At 38.7% G+C, this 16,253-nt stretch overlaps 1 protein-coding gene across 6 annotated transcripts in view; it reads right to left on the reverse strand.

Moving 5' to 3' along the window:
- Positions 1-16,253, reverse strand: part of PICALM (phosphatidylinositol binding clathrin assembly protein) — a 449,858-nt gene that overhangs the window by 236,645 nt on the left and 196,960 nt on the right. For all 6 annotated transcript variants that reach the window (XM_069203983.1, XM_069203980.1, XM_069203982.1 and 3 more), the window contains exon 5: positions 3,358-3,451. In XM_069203983.1, the coding sequence (XP_069060084.1) occupies positions 3,358-3,451 (94 nt within the window). The remainder of the gene's footprint in view (positions 1-3,357; positions 3,452-16,253) is intronic.

A 16,253-nucleotide genomic window follows, 5' to 3' on the forward strand; every position in this document is an offset into this window, starting at 1 on the left:
GGGTCTTGCAGACCATAATCAAAACTAGACTCTGACTTCCTTGAAAATATGCACGAATTTAGTTTTGACCAGGTAGTGCTTAGCCCAATCCATACAGCTGGTCTTCATACCCAACAGAAACTAATAACATATGAATTGCCTATACTCTAATATCATGGCAAGGCATTCTTTAATCTGGCTGAAAGAGTAGTTACAAAACCACTTACAGCACCAACAGACACACTCCTTAAGAGCAAGAAAACATTTGAGGAAGAGATCATGGGGCCTGAGCCACAAAAGACCTCACGAAAAAACAAAACAAATACAAGGGTACTAGCTGCATACCATTGCCTCATCTCCCACTTCTTCCTCTACCATCTCCTCCACCACCGATTCTTCCTCTGCTGCCAACACCTGCAGCACCCCTGCTCATCCATCATCACAACACTCTCCTCACCCGAGGGGATCACCCACCCATAGTGTGCTACCTGGGCATAAATGCAGCAGCCATTGTCTTGGAAGCCAATGGAGGAAATCAAGGTCAGCGATGAACTGAAGACAATGGCTTATGCATTTGGATGTACCTGACAAACCAGCAATATTGAATAGTAATGCTGTGGTATTTGAAGCAACCTAAAACTCATCTAAGACAATATTCCTAAACGATTGTGATATCAAAGCTTTCCTGCAGAAGCTCTCTGTCAACATTCCATCCACACTGAATGGACTTGCCCATTTTGAATCCAGAAAACCAAAGGCAAATATCAAATCTAATAAAGTAAAGGTGTAGCTTTAAGCTTCGAGGGCCCTGTAGGTTTTTGATGCTGGCACAGATGCTGGCTTCAACAGACGGTTGGTGCCTTTGGTTTGTCAGCGCTTGTGTAGGCGGAGGGATTTGTGTCTGCTCCTTTCACTTATGCTGGACACCTCCATGGCCCGAGGGCAGTGGGGTTCCGTGAGCCATTGGGTATGTTTTTGTGTGGGCGTGGAAGGCTTTTGCTGGTGTATTCACGTGCCATTTGGACATTGTAGGCTCATACTCTGAGTTGGACCTTTACCCACTGTTGGTAGGTAGGATGAGGATGTCCATAAACATGCCCTGGGCTTCTGCTTCCCCCTCGATGTCCTCTACGGTTTGGAAGTCGAGTGGTTGGTCCCCGGAGGTATCACGCTTATATTTGACTCAGAGTGCTTGCATGGTGGTATGGGCCCAGTGGCGCTCTCTCCCAGACAAGCGTCACACAACGTCTTGTGTTCTGGAGATAGGCATAGATTGCAGACCTAGTGCTGATCCTGCCTGGAATTTTTAGCGTGGCACTTGGAACAGAAACTGAAGGGAGTCTTTTTCATCTGTTCATGTGGATCAAGTGGAAGAAGATGGCTGGGAAGTTGGAATGCGAAGTCAAACCAGACCAGACCAGAGTCTGGGTGGGCGGAATGAAATATGTGGAGAATACTAGTCATTGGTTGTCTTCAGAGTGTCATCCGTCGAAGGGTTACAAATCAGGGTGCTGAAAAGGCCTCTTGGAAGGTGTCGAAAGTTGTTCTGGAGCTTCGAGATAGACATCCAAACCTGATGGCGGAAAAAAACAATCTAACAAAGGAGCCAGTGACCATGCGCTACACAGACTGCAGAGAAGTTGCCATATCTCAAGACACGAAAGACTTGCAAACGTACGAGCCCAACAATAGATAGCAGGAATATGCTAAGCATATATATCTACGGCCAACACATGCTATGAGTAATAATTTATACCAACTCCCTAAAGAAACTGATCAATAGACATTCGAGGTTGCATAATAAAGCAGCAAGAATGCATGTCAATCTGTGGTGGTGCAATAGCATGAAGCCAGTCTTAAAAGCACTCTGTTGGCATCCTTTAGAAGCGAGATTCAAGTTCAGAATTCTTTCTACCACGCACAAAGCTGATTCGGGCAAACGCCCAAGATACCTATTGGCACTAGCAACCCAGACGTTCCAAAAGGAATCTTTAATCCAATACAACAAAAGAGCCTTTAGCTGGAACACAACTGGAGGGAGATTTGTAGTAGTCCTGGGGCCTAACTATGAAACTTACTGAATCTAAGCCTCGGGGTAAACCGAATTACAACCTTTTAAGAAAAAGCTTAAAAACATCCGCTCTAGCATGCATTTAACGCTGCCACACCACTGGAAGCAAGGACCGAAGAATATCAGATTGTGACCCTCTAGTAATATTTTTACTTCAAGTCCCCCAATTAATTTGCCAATGCAACAATGACAAATAAAGACTGTATGTGGATACCCAGGAAATAACACCCGGTATTGACAAGCTTGTAATCAACAAATGTCAGGAGTAAAGGATATTGCTACCAGGGCTAGCCTGGCAATCCACTACCTGTCACTGGAAAACTCAGAATGCCTTGTTGCGAGATTGAGTGTCCAGAAGCCAGGACGAGGTACACCCTGGTACATTTAGAGTTTTTACCATTAAGCTGTTTTTATAGGTGTTTTTCTTGGCAAGGTCAGCAGAAATATTACTAAATGTATACTGTTATTTACTTGAATCACTGCACACTGGGCATGTGGCCTGAGCACATTATTACAAGACATATTCTCTGCAAGAACAAGTACTCTAGATGCCTTTTTGGTAGACATATCGGAAGAAAAAGTCCTAAACACTCAACTATCAAGAAATGTCACTCTTTATCAACATCATCTGTAAGATCTGAAATGCTTTTGGTTTTCGTCACTTCTACATCTAAAGAGAGATATCAACACACAGAACCTGAGACACTCCTGGATGTAATCTTCACTACTGGATGGTTCTCTTCATTACTTTCAGCCTGCCTGAGGATCAGCAACTATAATTAATGTAAGTGAAGGATCCGTTAGAATGAATGTGCACATTTGGTGCTGTATGACAAAAGCATTTAATAATGGTTCGATAGGGAGCTGTGAAGTGAAGTATAATGGGTGTTACATTACAGTAATGAGGTTAAATCATCGACCGACAAAATATCACATCTACAATATGGACTGCCTCTGGATAAGCAGATGTTGAGTAAAGAGTATCAAATCCATAAGGCTAGATAACATGCAGAAATAGATGTAGCTGATAGGTGGCTCGTCAATACTTTGATCATGACAGTGTGACACACCACCACGTGAAGAAGTGCCTTTTGGGATAGCAAGACCTCATGAAGGAGACTGATTGTCAGCTCACCCTTGAAAATCTTTGTCAATTGTGATAACGTGTACTGCTTTAAATTATTTATTAATTAATCGAATTTATAGGTAGTTGTCCGAAACAAATAAATAAAATGAAATAAAGCAATTCAAGCAAACACAGGATCATGCAAAAAAGCATAGCTCATGCTTGAAGTAGTCATACTTACATTAAAATCAAGAAGTGCATCCATTTGATTTTGGATGATGGGTACCGTTTTTAAAAGTTTTTCTGTGCTCATGGTCCTCATCACCCCATCAGCCCTGCAAAGATATGGATACATATATCTCATCATAAAAGTATGCATTCATTTTTTGCATGAAGAGGTCTTTATAGCAAGCGTCAGCACTAAAAATACCCAGCTAATCAAACTTTCACAGTGAAGACGTAGGAGCAGTCTTCAATATTGTGCAAACCTGTGCACAGTAATGTTTGCAAGCCCTTTTTCAGATTCCTAAATTAACCTAGTTACAAACATAATGAAGGAAAATTATTTCACATTACCTCTGTAGATTCAATAATAAAAGACCCAACAAAAATGGGCCATTCTCGGCACACAAAATAGTGATATTCCACAAATGCAAAGAGCTAGGGCTTGCTAGCCAAAGAGAGAAACAACTTTGTGGCTCCTATAGCGAGGTAACGAGAGAAGTGCAGTCAAAAATATCTTTACTAATGACCCTTCCGGAGATATGACATCAGATGAGAAGGGCCTCCAACAGACAGGGGAAGTTGAAGGAGAGAAGACTCTCTTAAGCCCAATATGGGGTTAAAAAGGACATTGTGGATGCCAGGCGTGAGCTGACAAACACATGCAAAGTACAGGACTGCCTAGCTGCGGTAAGACTGGACCGTGCACAGGAATGTGGTTATTTTGAACATCATTATTAAAATAGGGAAGTCCAATGAACATTCTGATTATTGTGTCACTGAGCACAGTTTTTTTTTTTAAAGTTTCCAACGATTATTTCACTAGAACAGATCACTGTTATTGCATTTAGAAAGCATAATATTACAAAAATAGGCAAAACATTCATAATTACTATATAAAACCCATACTTAGAAGCAGAAAAACAAATATCAGAAAAGTGCATTCACAGCACCCAATAGGCTCTATTCTCAAAGGAACATTTGGTTGTAAAATTACATTTATGACCAAATTTACATGTTTTGTGCCCGTCAGGAATTCACAAACTTAAATTACTAGAAAGTAAAAACCAGGGGAGGACTGTGTAGTCTGCATATAGTGAATTCCAAGAAGCAACTAATGGTAAAAACAAGCACTGGTGAAGCCAACAGATCTGGCCTTGTGAGAACTATTGTTTTGCTAATGTGTATTTTACCTATGTTGTACAGGAGTGTGGCTGCTGTTTAGCATGGCTAAAAGCTAATGGTGTGGCATAGAGTGTGGTGATGTAGAGAAGTGAAGCAGATTGCAATGGAGTGGTGTAGAGTGGAGTAACTTAAAGTGGGGTAAAGTAGAGTGGTGTACAATGGCGCAGAGTAGAGCAGCACAGAGTGGCATAGACTGGAGTGACACAGATTGGAGTGGCATAAAGTGGAGCAGCATGGCGTAGAGTGACGCAGACTGGAGTACTGCGAAATACTGTAATGGAGTGGCATACAGTAGAGTGGCATGGAATGGTGTAAGGCGAGTGCAGCAGAGTGGGTTAGAGTATAGTAGAGAGGCTTAAAATAGAGCTGTAAAGAGGTATCGAAAAGAGTGGTGTAGGGTGGTGCAGAGTGGCATGGAGTAGAGTGTTGTAGTGTAGCATGGTGTTGCACAGAGTGGAGTAGCGTAGAGCTGTGCGGAGTTGATTGGACTGGTATAGAGTGGAGTAGCATACAGTGGTGTGGGTTTACAGTACTGCAGTGGTGTGGGGTACAGTACTTCAGTTGTGGGTGTAAGTAACTAAGGCTGTGGTGTAGAGTACTACAGTTGTGGGTGTAAGTAACTAAAGCATCAAAAGAGGTGGCAGCCAGGGTGAAAGTAACATAAATAAGAGGCCATATGCGTGTGTTAAAAGTAGGAAAGCATATTGTACGTCCAGGAAAAATATTGCTATGCTTATAAAAATAGTGTGCTGTAAAAAGAAGAGGAAGAACAAAGATGAGGAAGGACGCGTACTTGGCTCATGCTCCAGGGAGGAGCTAACGGAAAAAAGAAAGGGAAGCCTGTGGGAGATAAGCAACTGAAAGACTGCAAATGAGAGTGGCAACTAAAACAACTAATGGTATGCTCTGGGCAGGTTGTAAGCCCACTGTATTGTAAACAATAAGTCTTGCAGCACTGCGTATGTGCCCGTGTCGGAGAGACATAAAAAACAACTTAGGTCTTTCTGATCAATTCCCTAGGGAGAAGTTAAAAGAACAGTCCACTGGAGAGTGTAACCCAATTTTTGCAGTAAAGGAGGGAAACCAAAAAAGGTAGGACAGATAGGACGAATTCACTTCAGTTTACTGAGTTAGCAGTGACCAATCCAGAGAGAAAACAAATGGAAAACAAAAGGTTGCCACTGAGAAACCACAAATACGAAATATTTTCTTGTTAAATTATGTATGCAAGCGATTCAAAATATTATTTTCCTTTAGGAGTCCATATGCTGGATCTATGGCACTGATTACTAAATAATCACCAATGATCACTGTAATATCTCTAAATTATGAATGGCAGCAATCCACAACTAACATTACTCATTCTTAAGGAATGGGGGTTTGCATAAGCCTGCTTAAAAAAAACACATCCTTAGGGGCGTGGCCGGATCCCGTGCAAGATGGTCGCCTGCCTCTGAGGCTCCAGAGTGGCACTGGCAGCCTTTCAAGAGTGCGGCTTTACCCTGCACAGTTTGCTCTTTTCTTCATTGAAATGTGTCTTTGAAAGATAGGTGCCACTTTTTCAGACTCTCTGCCATTAAATATATTGCTGTGTTTGCTTTATTTATTCATTTTATTCCAATATTGAATTATGCATGTTAAGACAAGCTGCCATGTTAGGCCTGGCATTCTTCCGGAGTAGAATTTCAAGCAGTGTCATGAATGCCATGACGAAATTCTTCTTTTCGCTGGTTAACACACAACTCAGTTATGCATGGTTACTTATCTATGTGTTCCAAATAGGCCTTGCGTTAAATTCTAACCAGCTTGCAACCTACTATATCATCCTTATTTCCCATTAAGGTGAAGCCATAATTACACAGATTATCAATTGTTTAGTACCACGCCGGAATAAATACATTTGGAAAAACATTTATGGAATTGAATCTTGCATGGTGATGCATGAACAATCTTGCTCTCCTCCATCACTTTTCCCCTCTGCTGACCTACCTATCACTCATCATTCTGAAACTGAATTACAGTTCCATGTTAATGTATGGGCAGATCTTCGAAAAAGAAGAAAGTTGCTCAAGCTCTCTCTTTTGCCAATAAATTTACTATTAAGAATAAACTAATGCTAGAGACCTTGCACCTAATTATATGTCAACCCTTGTGGAATCATGGAAGATGCTGGCGATTAAAGGGGGAAAGCTATGCCCTCTGGCTCAGGAGCTTTATTGAAGAAATCCTCTTGGTCCAACTTAGGACTTTACAGTGGTCCTGAAACAAGATATTTTTTCGCATGATTACTCCAATGAAACAGCAGCTAGGAGGAAAAGTTTCCTTGAACTGTGTCCCCTGTTAAAGTCCATGAATATTATATATGTCTTGGTTAACCCATGTTTCTTCAAAAATCACTTACAAAAAAAAGTTCCTACACCTTTTAAGATTCAACCAAATTGCAAAATTTCATCCAACTGCATCTCCGTGAGGATATGGGGATCTGGTCCCATGGCAAAACAGCACTAACTTCTTTTGTCACATTTTCCGTTTTCATGCATGAGCTTATGATTCTCCTTGCTAGGTATCAATTTTGATTACTTTTTCATTTAATTACATTGTCTCTTTCCCTACTGTTGCTTCAGATACAGAGTGTTCTGTTGACTCCTCCATTAGTCTTATTCCTCCCTGCCCTAATATTATTCTTTCTTGTCTTAATGCCACCGACCCATTTTCCTGTCATTTGTGATACGTCCAGGATTTAGTTATTTCCATTTATGGTGTGTGCTTCTGTGTTACTAGTTTTTTCTGTATTGTTTACTACAGGTGTTCTCCAATTGTCTATTTGTACATTGTAGGTTATCTTCTGGTATTATTGTATGGCAGTTCTAACCCACCTGTCACACTTGAAATGTCAGCTGTCCTTACTTCAAGAAACACACATTACTAAAGTTGACATTGTCACACTCAAGAAACAATAAGTTGGAGAGCTCTATTTTTCCCCTTTCTGATCTTCATAAGAATGGAGTGGCCATACTTTGCCATAAATACCTTGATATATCACTTATTAGCCAAGAGAATGATAAGAGTAGATTGGTTTGGGTCTAACTTAAAACAGATGACACTTTTTACAATGCTGACTATGTCTATGGCTTCACTCATCCAGACCCAAACTTTTGGAAGATGATTTCTCACAAGATTACACAGTACTCCACTGAGAACATTGTATTAGGTGGTGATTGTAAGCAGGTTTTTGACTCTTTTCTAAATCAGCATTCCACTGCACAGTTTATCCCACAAAAGGCTCACAAATTATTCACACACACAGTAATACAACACGTCCTGGAGATTAACTAATCCTGCTCTCAAGGAATATTTCTTTTAATCTTTCCACACATGACTCTCAAACCAGAACTGCTTATATCTTTTTAAGTAAAAATCTGGCTCAGCACTTGACTAACTCAGTGATTGGTTCCATATAGATCTCAGATCATGCCCCTGTTTCAATGATCTTGACATCCATTGGGATTGTACACCCAAATTTAGCTGGAGATTCAATAATACGGTACCTTCTTGACAATTGCTTCCTCACTTCATATGAAACCTTTGTGATTTTTGTTTATTTTAAACAGAATGATTTAGAGGACACTTCTTAAAGTTTTGTTTGGGATGGATCCAAAGCTGCTTCTAGAGGTTTTATTAATAATTGCATCTCCTTCAAAAATAAGGCTATGGAAAAATAATCCAACTCAGTTTTAACTAATAATAAACAGTCAAGAAGCAGATCTTGTCACAGCCAAGATTCAATTCAACAAATGCACTACAAAAAAGGCTTGTGGTACGCTCCTTAAGATTTATTCCCAATATAATGGAGGTAAGAACAAAGCTGGTACTTTGTTAGCAAATTATTTAAAATGTAGAAAAGGAAAATACTTTGTCAAATCGGTCACTAACAAATTAGGCTCTCATTTGTTTTCTGATACTGACACAGTATCGTGCTTTGCAGACTACTGCCAAACACTTTACACTCCTAAGTCTCATCCCTATAGAAGATCTAATTAAATCCTACTTTGCTGACCTTAAAAACTGAAACCCCACGCTCCTAGCTATGTCCTCTCTAAAGAACTCACTACAAGTTCTCAGTAGTCAAATGTCTTCCAACTGGAAAAGCACCTGGTACAGACAGTTTCACGTTAGAATTTTACCTTCAGTTTTCAAAATTACTATTCCCCAAGTTATTTAAATTAATTATTTTCTTCGTCTTAACTGAAACCATGATTTGTCTCATTCCAGCAAAAAAGATTGTGACTTATCCCAATGTAAGAATAATAGTCTTATCTCATTTATAAACACAGACTGCAAACTTTTTTCCAAGACGTTATCATTTAGAGTAAACAACTTGCTGCCGATCTCAGATGAAACAGAACAATCTGGTTTTGTGAAAACAGGAATATGTTGGATAAATTATGTATATTCCTGAACATTCTTAGCAAAGCCTCTGAACTTAAATATTCCCTTGCTGCAATCATTCTTGATGCAGAAAAAGGTTTGATAGAGTTAACTGGAGGTTTCTTATGCATTCCTTACATTGGCACGGATTTTGTCCTAGATTTCTACAATTAATTTTGTTACTACATTCATCGCCTTGTTCCATAGTCATGGTGAATGCCATATAGTCTTCATATTTCCCTCTTTAAAGAGGTACTAGCCAAGGATATCCTTTATCTCTGCTGTCATTTAATCTAGCACTGGCGCCCTTCCTATCAACTGAAACATTCACATACTAATTTTGTATTTCAAATTAAGCACACTCACATTAAATTTACTGCTTATGCTGGTGACATTCTTTTCTATATTTCCAAGCCAGAATTCCTCTCATCCACATTTTTTGCTATATTACCAACATACTGTGAGGGGACAGGATATAAGCTCAATGTTGAAAAGTCTGAAGTTATGCACCCCTAAATATGTTTTGTATTAAAACTCAACACAAGTAAAGAGATGAGAACCCACTTTCACCAACTGAGTCAAAATCGTCTTTAATTCGAACTTCATAAAGTACAGTAAGTAAGCCAAGTGACAAAATTGTAGTAAGGTAAATCCAATTAAATCCAAGAGAATAGAGCAAATTGTATCAGCCGACACGTGTTTCGCCCCTTACGGTAATTCTACCTGGGGCTTTTTCAAGGCTGAAAATGAATTCAAAGTAGGTACAGTGAGGTCACTAATAGACCCATGAACTCTAGTTTATTCAGATAATTTGAATTTCAGCATGCAAAATATCATGCAAGTCTGTGACCATTCCAAAATTCCTGTGTGCTCTAAATCAAGGGAAAAGAAAGCAGAAGAAGGGGAAAATTTAAAGAAGAAGAATTTATGGTGATGGAAAAAGGAGGTATAAAGGGGCCTATTACACCGATGTATAGAATAGAAAATTGTGGTTATTTCTGAAGAAAGGAAGAGTATAATAAAGCCAAACCAGTCCAAAGTGATTGTGACTATTAAGTCCTTTTGTTAAAGCGATTGTTCAATAAGAACACCCATGAAAGGAATGCAGTTCTCGAGTTCAAGTGATTGTTAGCAGATTACAAGTACTAAAAAGATTCAGTAGTTACTATATTGAGTGAGTTATACCCAAGATTTAATATAAGTGAGTATATCAAAGACTACCAAGAAAAAAAGCATAGATTCATACCAATGTAGTATTCATGGTCATACATCACTTCATCATAATTATTGGTCTAAGTTAGAGTAGAAAACATTTGACTAATTAGGAAAGCTTGAGAAAAAAATAGCTTAAGAAAAATAACTTGAGAAAAGATTCTCCCCAAACTTCGAGATTAAAAATTACATTTGTACAGAATCCTGGTTAACAATGTAAAAAAGTAGTATAAATAGGTCATAGAGTAAATGAGAGAAATGGGTCGAGATAATGCCCATCATTTTAGACACGTCCTGTAGAATTGTATAATAAGAGGTTATTGAAATGTAGTTATCCTTTTACCCAAAAGAAAGGGGCATTTAACAAACAAATAGTAAATAATCCTAATGCTCGACATTTTAGATATGATGAAACAAAGGTGGTACAGAGATTACAAGCAAGTTTCTGGGAAGAGCTTGAAAAGCTCTGACTGAAAAAAGTCCAAGTCCGTAAAATTACGAGTGAGACTTCCCGGTAAAATATTCATTACTTCTTATTACTTAAATTGCGGGCAGACTATTGTCCAAAGGAAAGTTATATTGGTCAGAGTAGTAGAACGCTTACCCAAATACCATGCAGAAATCATTTCTAATTTCAAACGGCAGAGAAACGCCGAGTGCGCTTCTTATTTAAGCGCCATCTTGGAACATTGTTCCCCCGCGCGTATGCATTTACATGGGAGCCTAACCTGGACAAGTCTAGTCCGTTTTCGATGTTATAGGTCGGTGATCGTTATATTGAAGGGGAAGAGAGTCGCCATATTTCAATGGTGTTGACTGCCCGTTTTACTTCTAGATAATATATTCATGTGAGCTGAGCGAAAGTCCCCGAAATGATTTATCAGCAAGATTAAGCATGTTCGCGGTGTGCCTGTAACAACAGAAAGGTTACGAGCGAACATACTCGTAATAAAACAATGATTTGGAGGAAAAAAGAGTAAGGAGAATAAAACATAACATATGATACAATATACTGCTAAAGAGAAAGAAGAAAAATTGGAAACAGTGGTAAGAAAAGAGGAAAGAAGAAAGAACAAAGGGGAACAGTATTGTGAAAGAATAGAATAAAATTAAATTAAAAAATAAAATAAAACCCTGAGTATGCTAGAAAAAGTAAACAAATGACTAGAATGGAGAATGATTCCTTAACATTACGATGAGACAAGTTCAAGTCAAAAGTGCAAAGAAACATTTAAATGTTATTTTAAGTGTACATTTTGCATAAAAAGGGGAGAATCAGAAAAAAATATCAATGATAGTTAAAGCCAGTAATGCCATTCCGGATCCTTGTTGAGACCTCTCCGTACGGTGTCAAAACGAATTATGACACGACTTTCGTGCTGACGTAGTTGGGAGTTCAAAATTTCCCCCTCTGCGATGGGGTTTCAGCTGTTTAAGTCCCCTACATGATAAGTTGCGGTCATTGGGATGATGGTCCAAATAGTGTTCCACCAGCGGTTGTTTAGTGTCATTTTTCTGTATATTGCGAAGGTGTTCCTGAATCCTAATTTTTAATGCTCTGATTGTGATTCCTATGTATGCTTATTTACAGGGACAGAAAAAATGTAGACAATATTATTACTTTCACAATTAATGAAGTCTGTAATCTTGAAAGTTTGATCATTAACCAGAACAGATTTGGATTTTGAGACCAAATTTGCAGATGGAACATTTTGTGCAGCAGTAGAAGCCAATGGGTTTTGGTAATGCACTTTGTGTTGGAGGTAAGTTTTGGTAGAATGAGGAGCAAATTTGATCTTTAAGGTTGGAAGCCCTTCTAAAGCCCATTTGAGGATATGGTGAAAGGTATTGATTAATTGAAGGATTGTTTTGAAGAAGATACCAATGTTTGTGAAATATTTTCCGAATCAAATGGTGACCATTATGACAGTCCTTGATAAAGCGTATTGCAGGGTTCTTTTCATCAGTTTTGGGCTTGTAGAGCATCATATTGCGGTCAGAATTAGCGTAACCTTTTTTTAGTCTTGTGTAAATTACGAATGTCGTAACCTCTAGTGGAGAGGCGTTGCATAATTTCTGTAGACACATTTTCATAGTCTGAAAGTTCACTGCAGTTTAATCTTGCTCTTCGAAATTCTCCTGCCGGGATGTTACATATGATGCTTGGTGGATGACAGCTGGAAGCATGTAAAATAGAGGTTGCCGCAGTCTTATTTCGGTGGAGACGAGTCTGTAGTTGATCATTCTTAATGTATAGGGTTAAGTCCAAAAATTCAATAGTTGATCTAGAATATTGATAAGTAATATCTATGTTCCATTGGTTAGGTGTTAAAGATTAAAAAAAATGTTGAATTACCGATTCTTGTCCCTGCCAAATTAGCAAAATGTCATTGATGTAACAACCCCAAAAAATTATGTGCTGAGTAGAGGTTTCAAACTTCTCATTCCAGAGCCAAAATCTCGCAACGGCTCCCATAAAAATACAAGCATAGGGTGGAGCAAATTTTGCTCCCATCGCTGTCCCTTGAAGTTGTAGATAGTAATGCCCATCAAAAAGTAAAAAGTTATTTTGACGACAAAACAGAAGTAGTTCAATTATCATTTTGTTCTGTTCAGTGTAAGTAGCCGGTCTTGTGGAAAGACAACTTTGTACTGCTTCTAGATCATCTTGATGTTTAATTGAAGTATAAAGACTTACTACATCTATTGTTGCTAAAATGTAGTCGGACTGCCAATCTATATTTTGCAATTTTTGTAAAACGTCCTTAGTGTCTCTTATAAATGTATTAAAACTCCTTTTGTTGAAACTGGCTTATCCTGAAACCCCACTAAGATTATGTGTCTGGGGATTTGGTATGGCAAAAACTAAATATGGACATTATAGTTTCCAAGATCAGTAGCCTCACGCTTGGTTGATCACCATTATTCCTGTCCTAGTGGGGTCACTGAGGCACCATCAAGATGATGCTAATTTCCATTATAAACTTATATCTCATTATGCTGCCTGTCAAAATTCCCAAGAAATACTTTGTTAGTCCAGATATTCTATTATCTTATTCTTTTTGGAATGGGAAACCCTCTCGCACATCTTTAGAAAAATTGAAACTTCCCAAAACTTCAACTGGAGTGAACTTTCCTAAGTTTTGTCTCTACCACAAAGTGTTTGGCATTAAGCAGATACAAGACTGCTTTTCAAACACCTCTGACTCCACTTCTAAATTGTGGTTTCATTTGGAGTCAGCTCTGATAGTTCCTTTCTCTTACAACCATATTCTTTACATATCTCATCCTCTCAAGTATTGGATACCATTAGTTATATCTCACTCGTGTTCTCTATTTAAACAGTATTTAGTCTACATCTGATCACCAGTCAAACAATTTACCCATAGTCCAATCTGGTTTACCAAATGGATCAAAAGGAATGGGAACATGTTGATGTGGCAGACTTGGTTAGATAAGGGTCTGTTTACTATTTCTCAATTAATACCCGATAATAATCTAATTCCTTTTGAGTCAATTTCTTCCTTCTATAACACACCTTCTACATGGCTTAAAAAAATATAAAAAATTAGGAACTGTTCTTCAAGATGAACGTAGTTCTCTCCCAACTTCTCCTACTTGGGGTAATGATTTGCAGATCACCCCAATCTCCATCACCACTCTATATATAGCAGCAATACTTCAAAGGCTGAATATTATAGGATAGATCATGGGAGAAGAGTCATTCTACAGCTTGTTTGGCCGACATTACTCACGCTTGATACTTTTTGTCAATACAATACATTGTTTCACACTTCAGCACAACTATTTAAATCCAAACTTATTAAACAAGATACTTGTGGGTGTTGCAGCAATCACCCCAGTTCCAATATTCATATGTTTTCCAATGCCCCAAACTTTCTAACTTTTGGGTACAGCTGTGGGATAGAACTGGGTCTATTACAGGCATTTCTAAACCATACTCATTAGACAAATTACTCCTTGGTGGTTTACACTGTTTATGGTCTCATGACAGACTGGGTGGTATAACTTGCATTCTTATAATATACTGATTAAACAAGATATGTTATAGTCACCGTTTAACAGGTATTTGTCTACTACTGCAATTCATTATTCTTCTTTAACTTCCAAGACCGTCTTTAGTTTCATAGTATGCTGTTTTTATTATCCACTTTATTTGCTCTGTTTTTGCTCAACTTAATCTATAGCTATAAAGTTGTGCTAGTGTTATAGGATAATTTTACTGTTGGATGCCATTTTCCATTTTAAACCTCCTTACTATTATCCATCCACCAGGATTTATTTTGATGTCTATCAATTGTGACTATGGTTTATTCTTAATGCTATCTGAATGTAACAATAACATACTTCTGGAACGATGTTGCTTGCTCTTTTGTATATTTTTTATATATTTTGCCTTTGTTTCAATAAACATATTAAACAAAAACAAAAAAAGAAACACATACTTAACCAAGATGAAAACCTTACCAAGGAATCAGGACTAGATCTGCTGGCAGAAGCTTCTTAGTCGTGGCCCACATTTTATAGAACTCTCTCCCTTCCTCAAATAGGCTAGAACCTAACTCCCTGAGGATCAAAAATCTTTAGAAGGCCTGGCAGGTTAAGCAAGCTTTTGATTAGACTAAGCCCTCTCTCCTTTCCATCTTGGTAGTCACAGAGCCAAGAACCCCTTGGGTGTATGTGTGGTCTATAAGTTTCCCTAACATATCTTCACAAGATGTAGTCCTATCCTACCATTCCATCCATACCCAGATGGCTCAGAAAGAACGGCATTTGAATCATAAAAAGCATCTATGTAAGACCAAGTGCCCAGTAACTTCATTTTCCTATTGTCACTAAACAGTTGTGCAATTGTTTCTACAGTTATGGCCTTACAAGACAGACATTCTGTTCTCCTTCCACACCTGCAAATGTCGACCACATTACAGCTCACATTTCTTCAAAAGAACGCTTAACAGCTACACACATTCGAATGAATAACTTTATACCTTTTCCACACCATCCCACTAGGGGAGGCAAATCCAGTTTAGCTTTATGAATATTTTTATTGAATCTCTATTGCTTGTAACTGTTGCTCAGCTTCCTCCTACCCAATGTCTCTGTTCAGTGCACTGTTTTTCTTTAGGGCCCGATTTGACCTCAAACAAAAAGTACATATAAATAAGGGAAATTGTAGCAAGGAGTAAGGAGATACTTTTGGAAATGTTTCTCCTTCAGCAGAAAAAAGAAACTATAAATGTTAATCATGAAATTTCTGTATGAGAATACATTTTAAAATAAGGATTGCTGAAACAGTAACAGTAAATGGTAAACTTGCCAAAATATTCTCTGTGAAAACCATTTTAAGAAACATATTATAATTATAGTTACTGTTGGTGCAGATTATCAGGTTGGGTACAGACAAGAACACACTAACCAGCTCTGCATTAGGCAGGTCCACATATAGGGCCACATGTAGCAAGCCGTTTGCATGTTGCAAACTGCAAAAACCGCAGTTTGCACCATGCAAACGGCCTCACGCGATGCTCATTCCCAAATTGCAAGTCGGTACCGACTCGCAATTTGGGAATGCGACTCGCAAATAGGAAGGGGTGTTCTGCAAAGCAACTAGCAGTTACCACCAGTGTCACACTGGTGGTAACTCATTCGTAAAAGGGAAGGGGTCCCCAGTGGACCTCTTCCCCTTTGTGAATGTCGACAAAAATATTTTTTCAGAGCAGGCAGTGGTCCTTTAAGGAAAACGGGCTGCAAAATAAAAAATAAAAAAAAATGCTTTATTTAAAAAGCAATCACAGACATGGAGGTCTGCTGACTACAGCAGGCCACCATCCCTGTGAGTGCAGGGGGTCGCAAAATGCGACCCACCTCATGAATATTGATGAGGTGTGTCTTTGCAACCCCATAGCGAGTCGCAGAAGGTGTCCGAGACACCATTCTGCATCCGTTTTTGCGACTTGCAAATTGCGAGTCGCTCAAACTCGCAATTTGCAAGTCGCAAAAACAGATTTTGCTACATCTGCCCGATAGTCCCTTATTAAGAGTTTGGCGAAACTTTTTGGGTCTGAAAAC

This window comes from Pleurodeles waltl, chromosome 8, assembly GCF_031143425.1.
Source record: "Pleurodeles waltl isolate 20211129_DDA chromosome 8, aPleWal1.hap1.20221129, whole genome shotgun sequence".
NCBI classification, from domain to species: Eukaryota; Metazoa; Chordata; class Amphibia; order Caudata; family Salamandridae; genus Pleurodeles; species Pleurodeles waltl.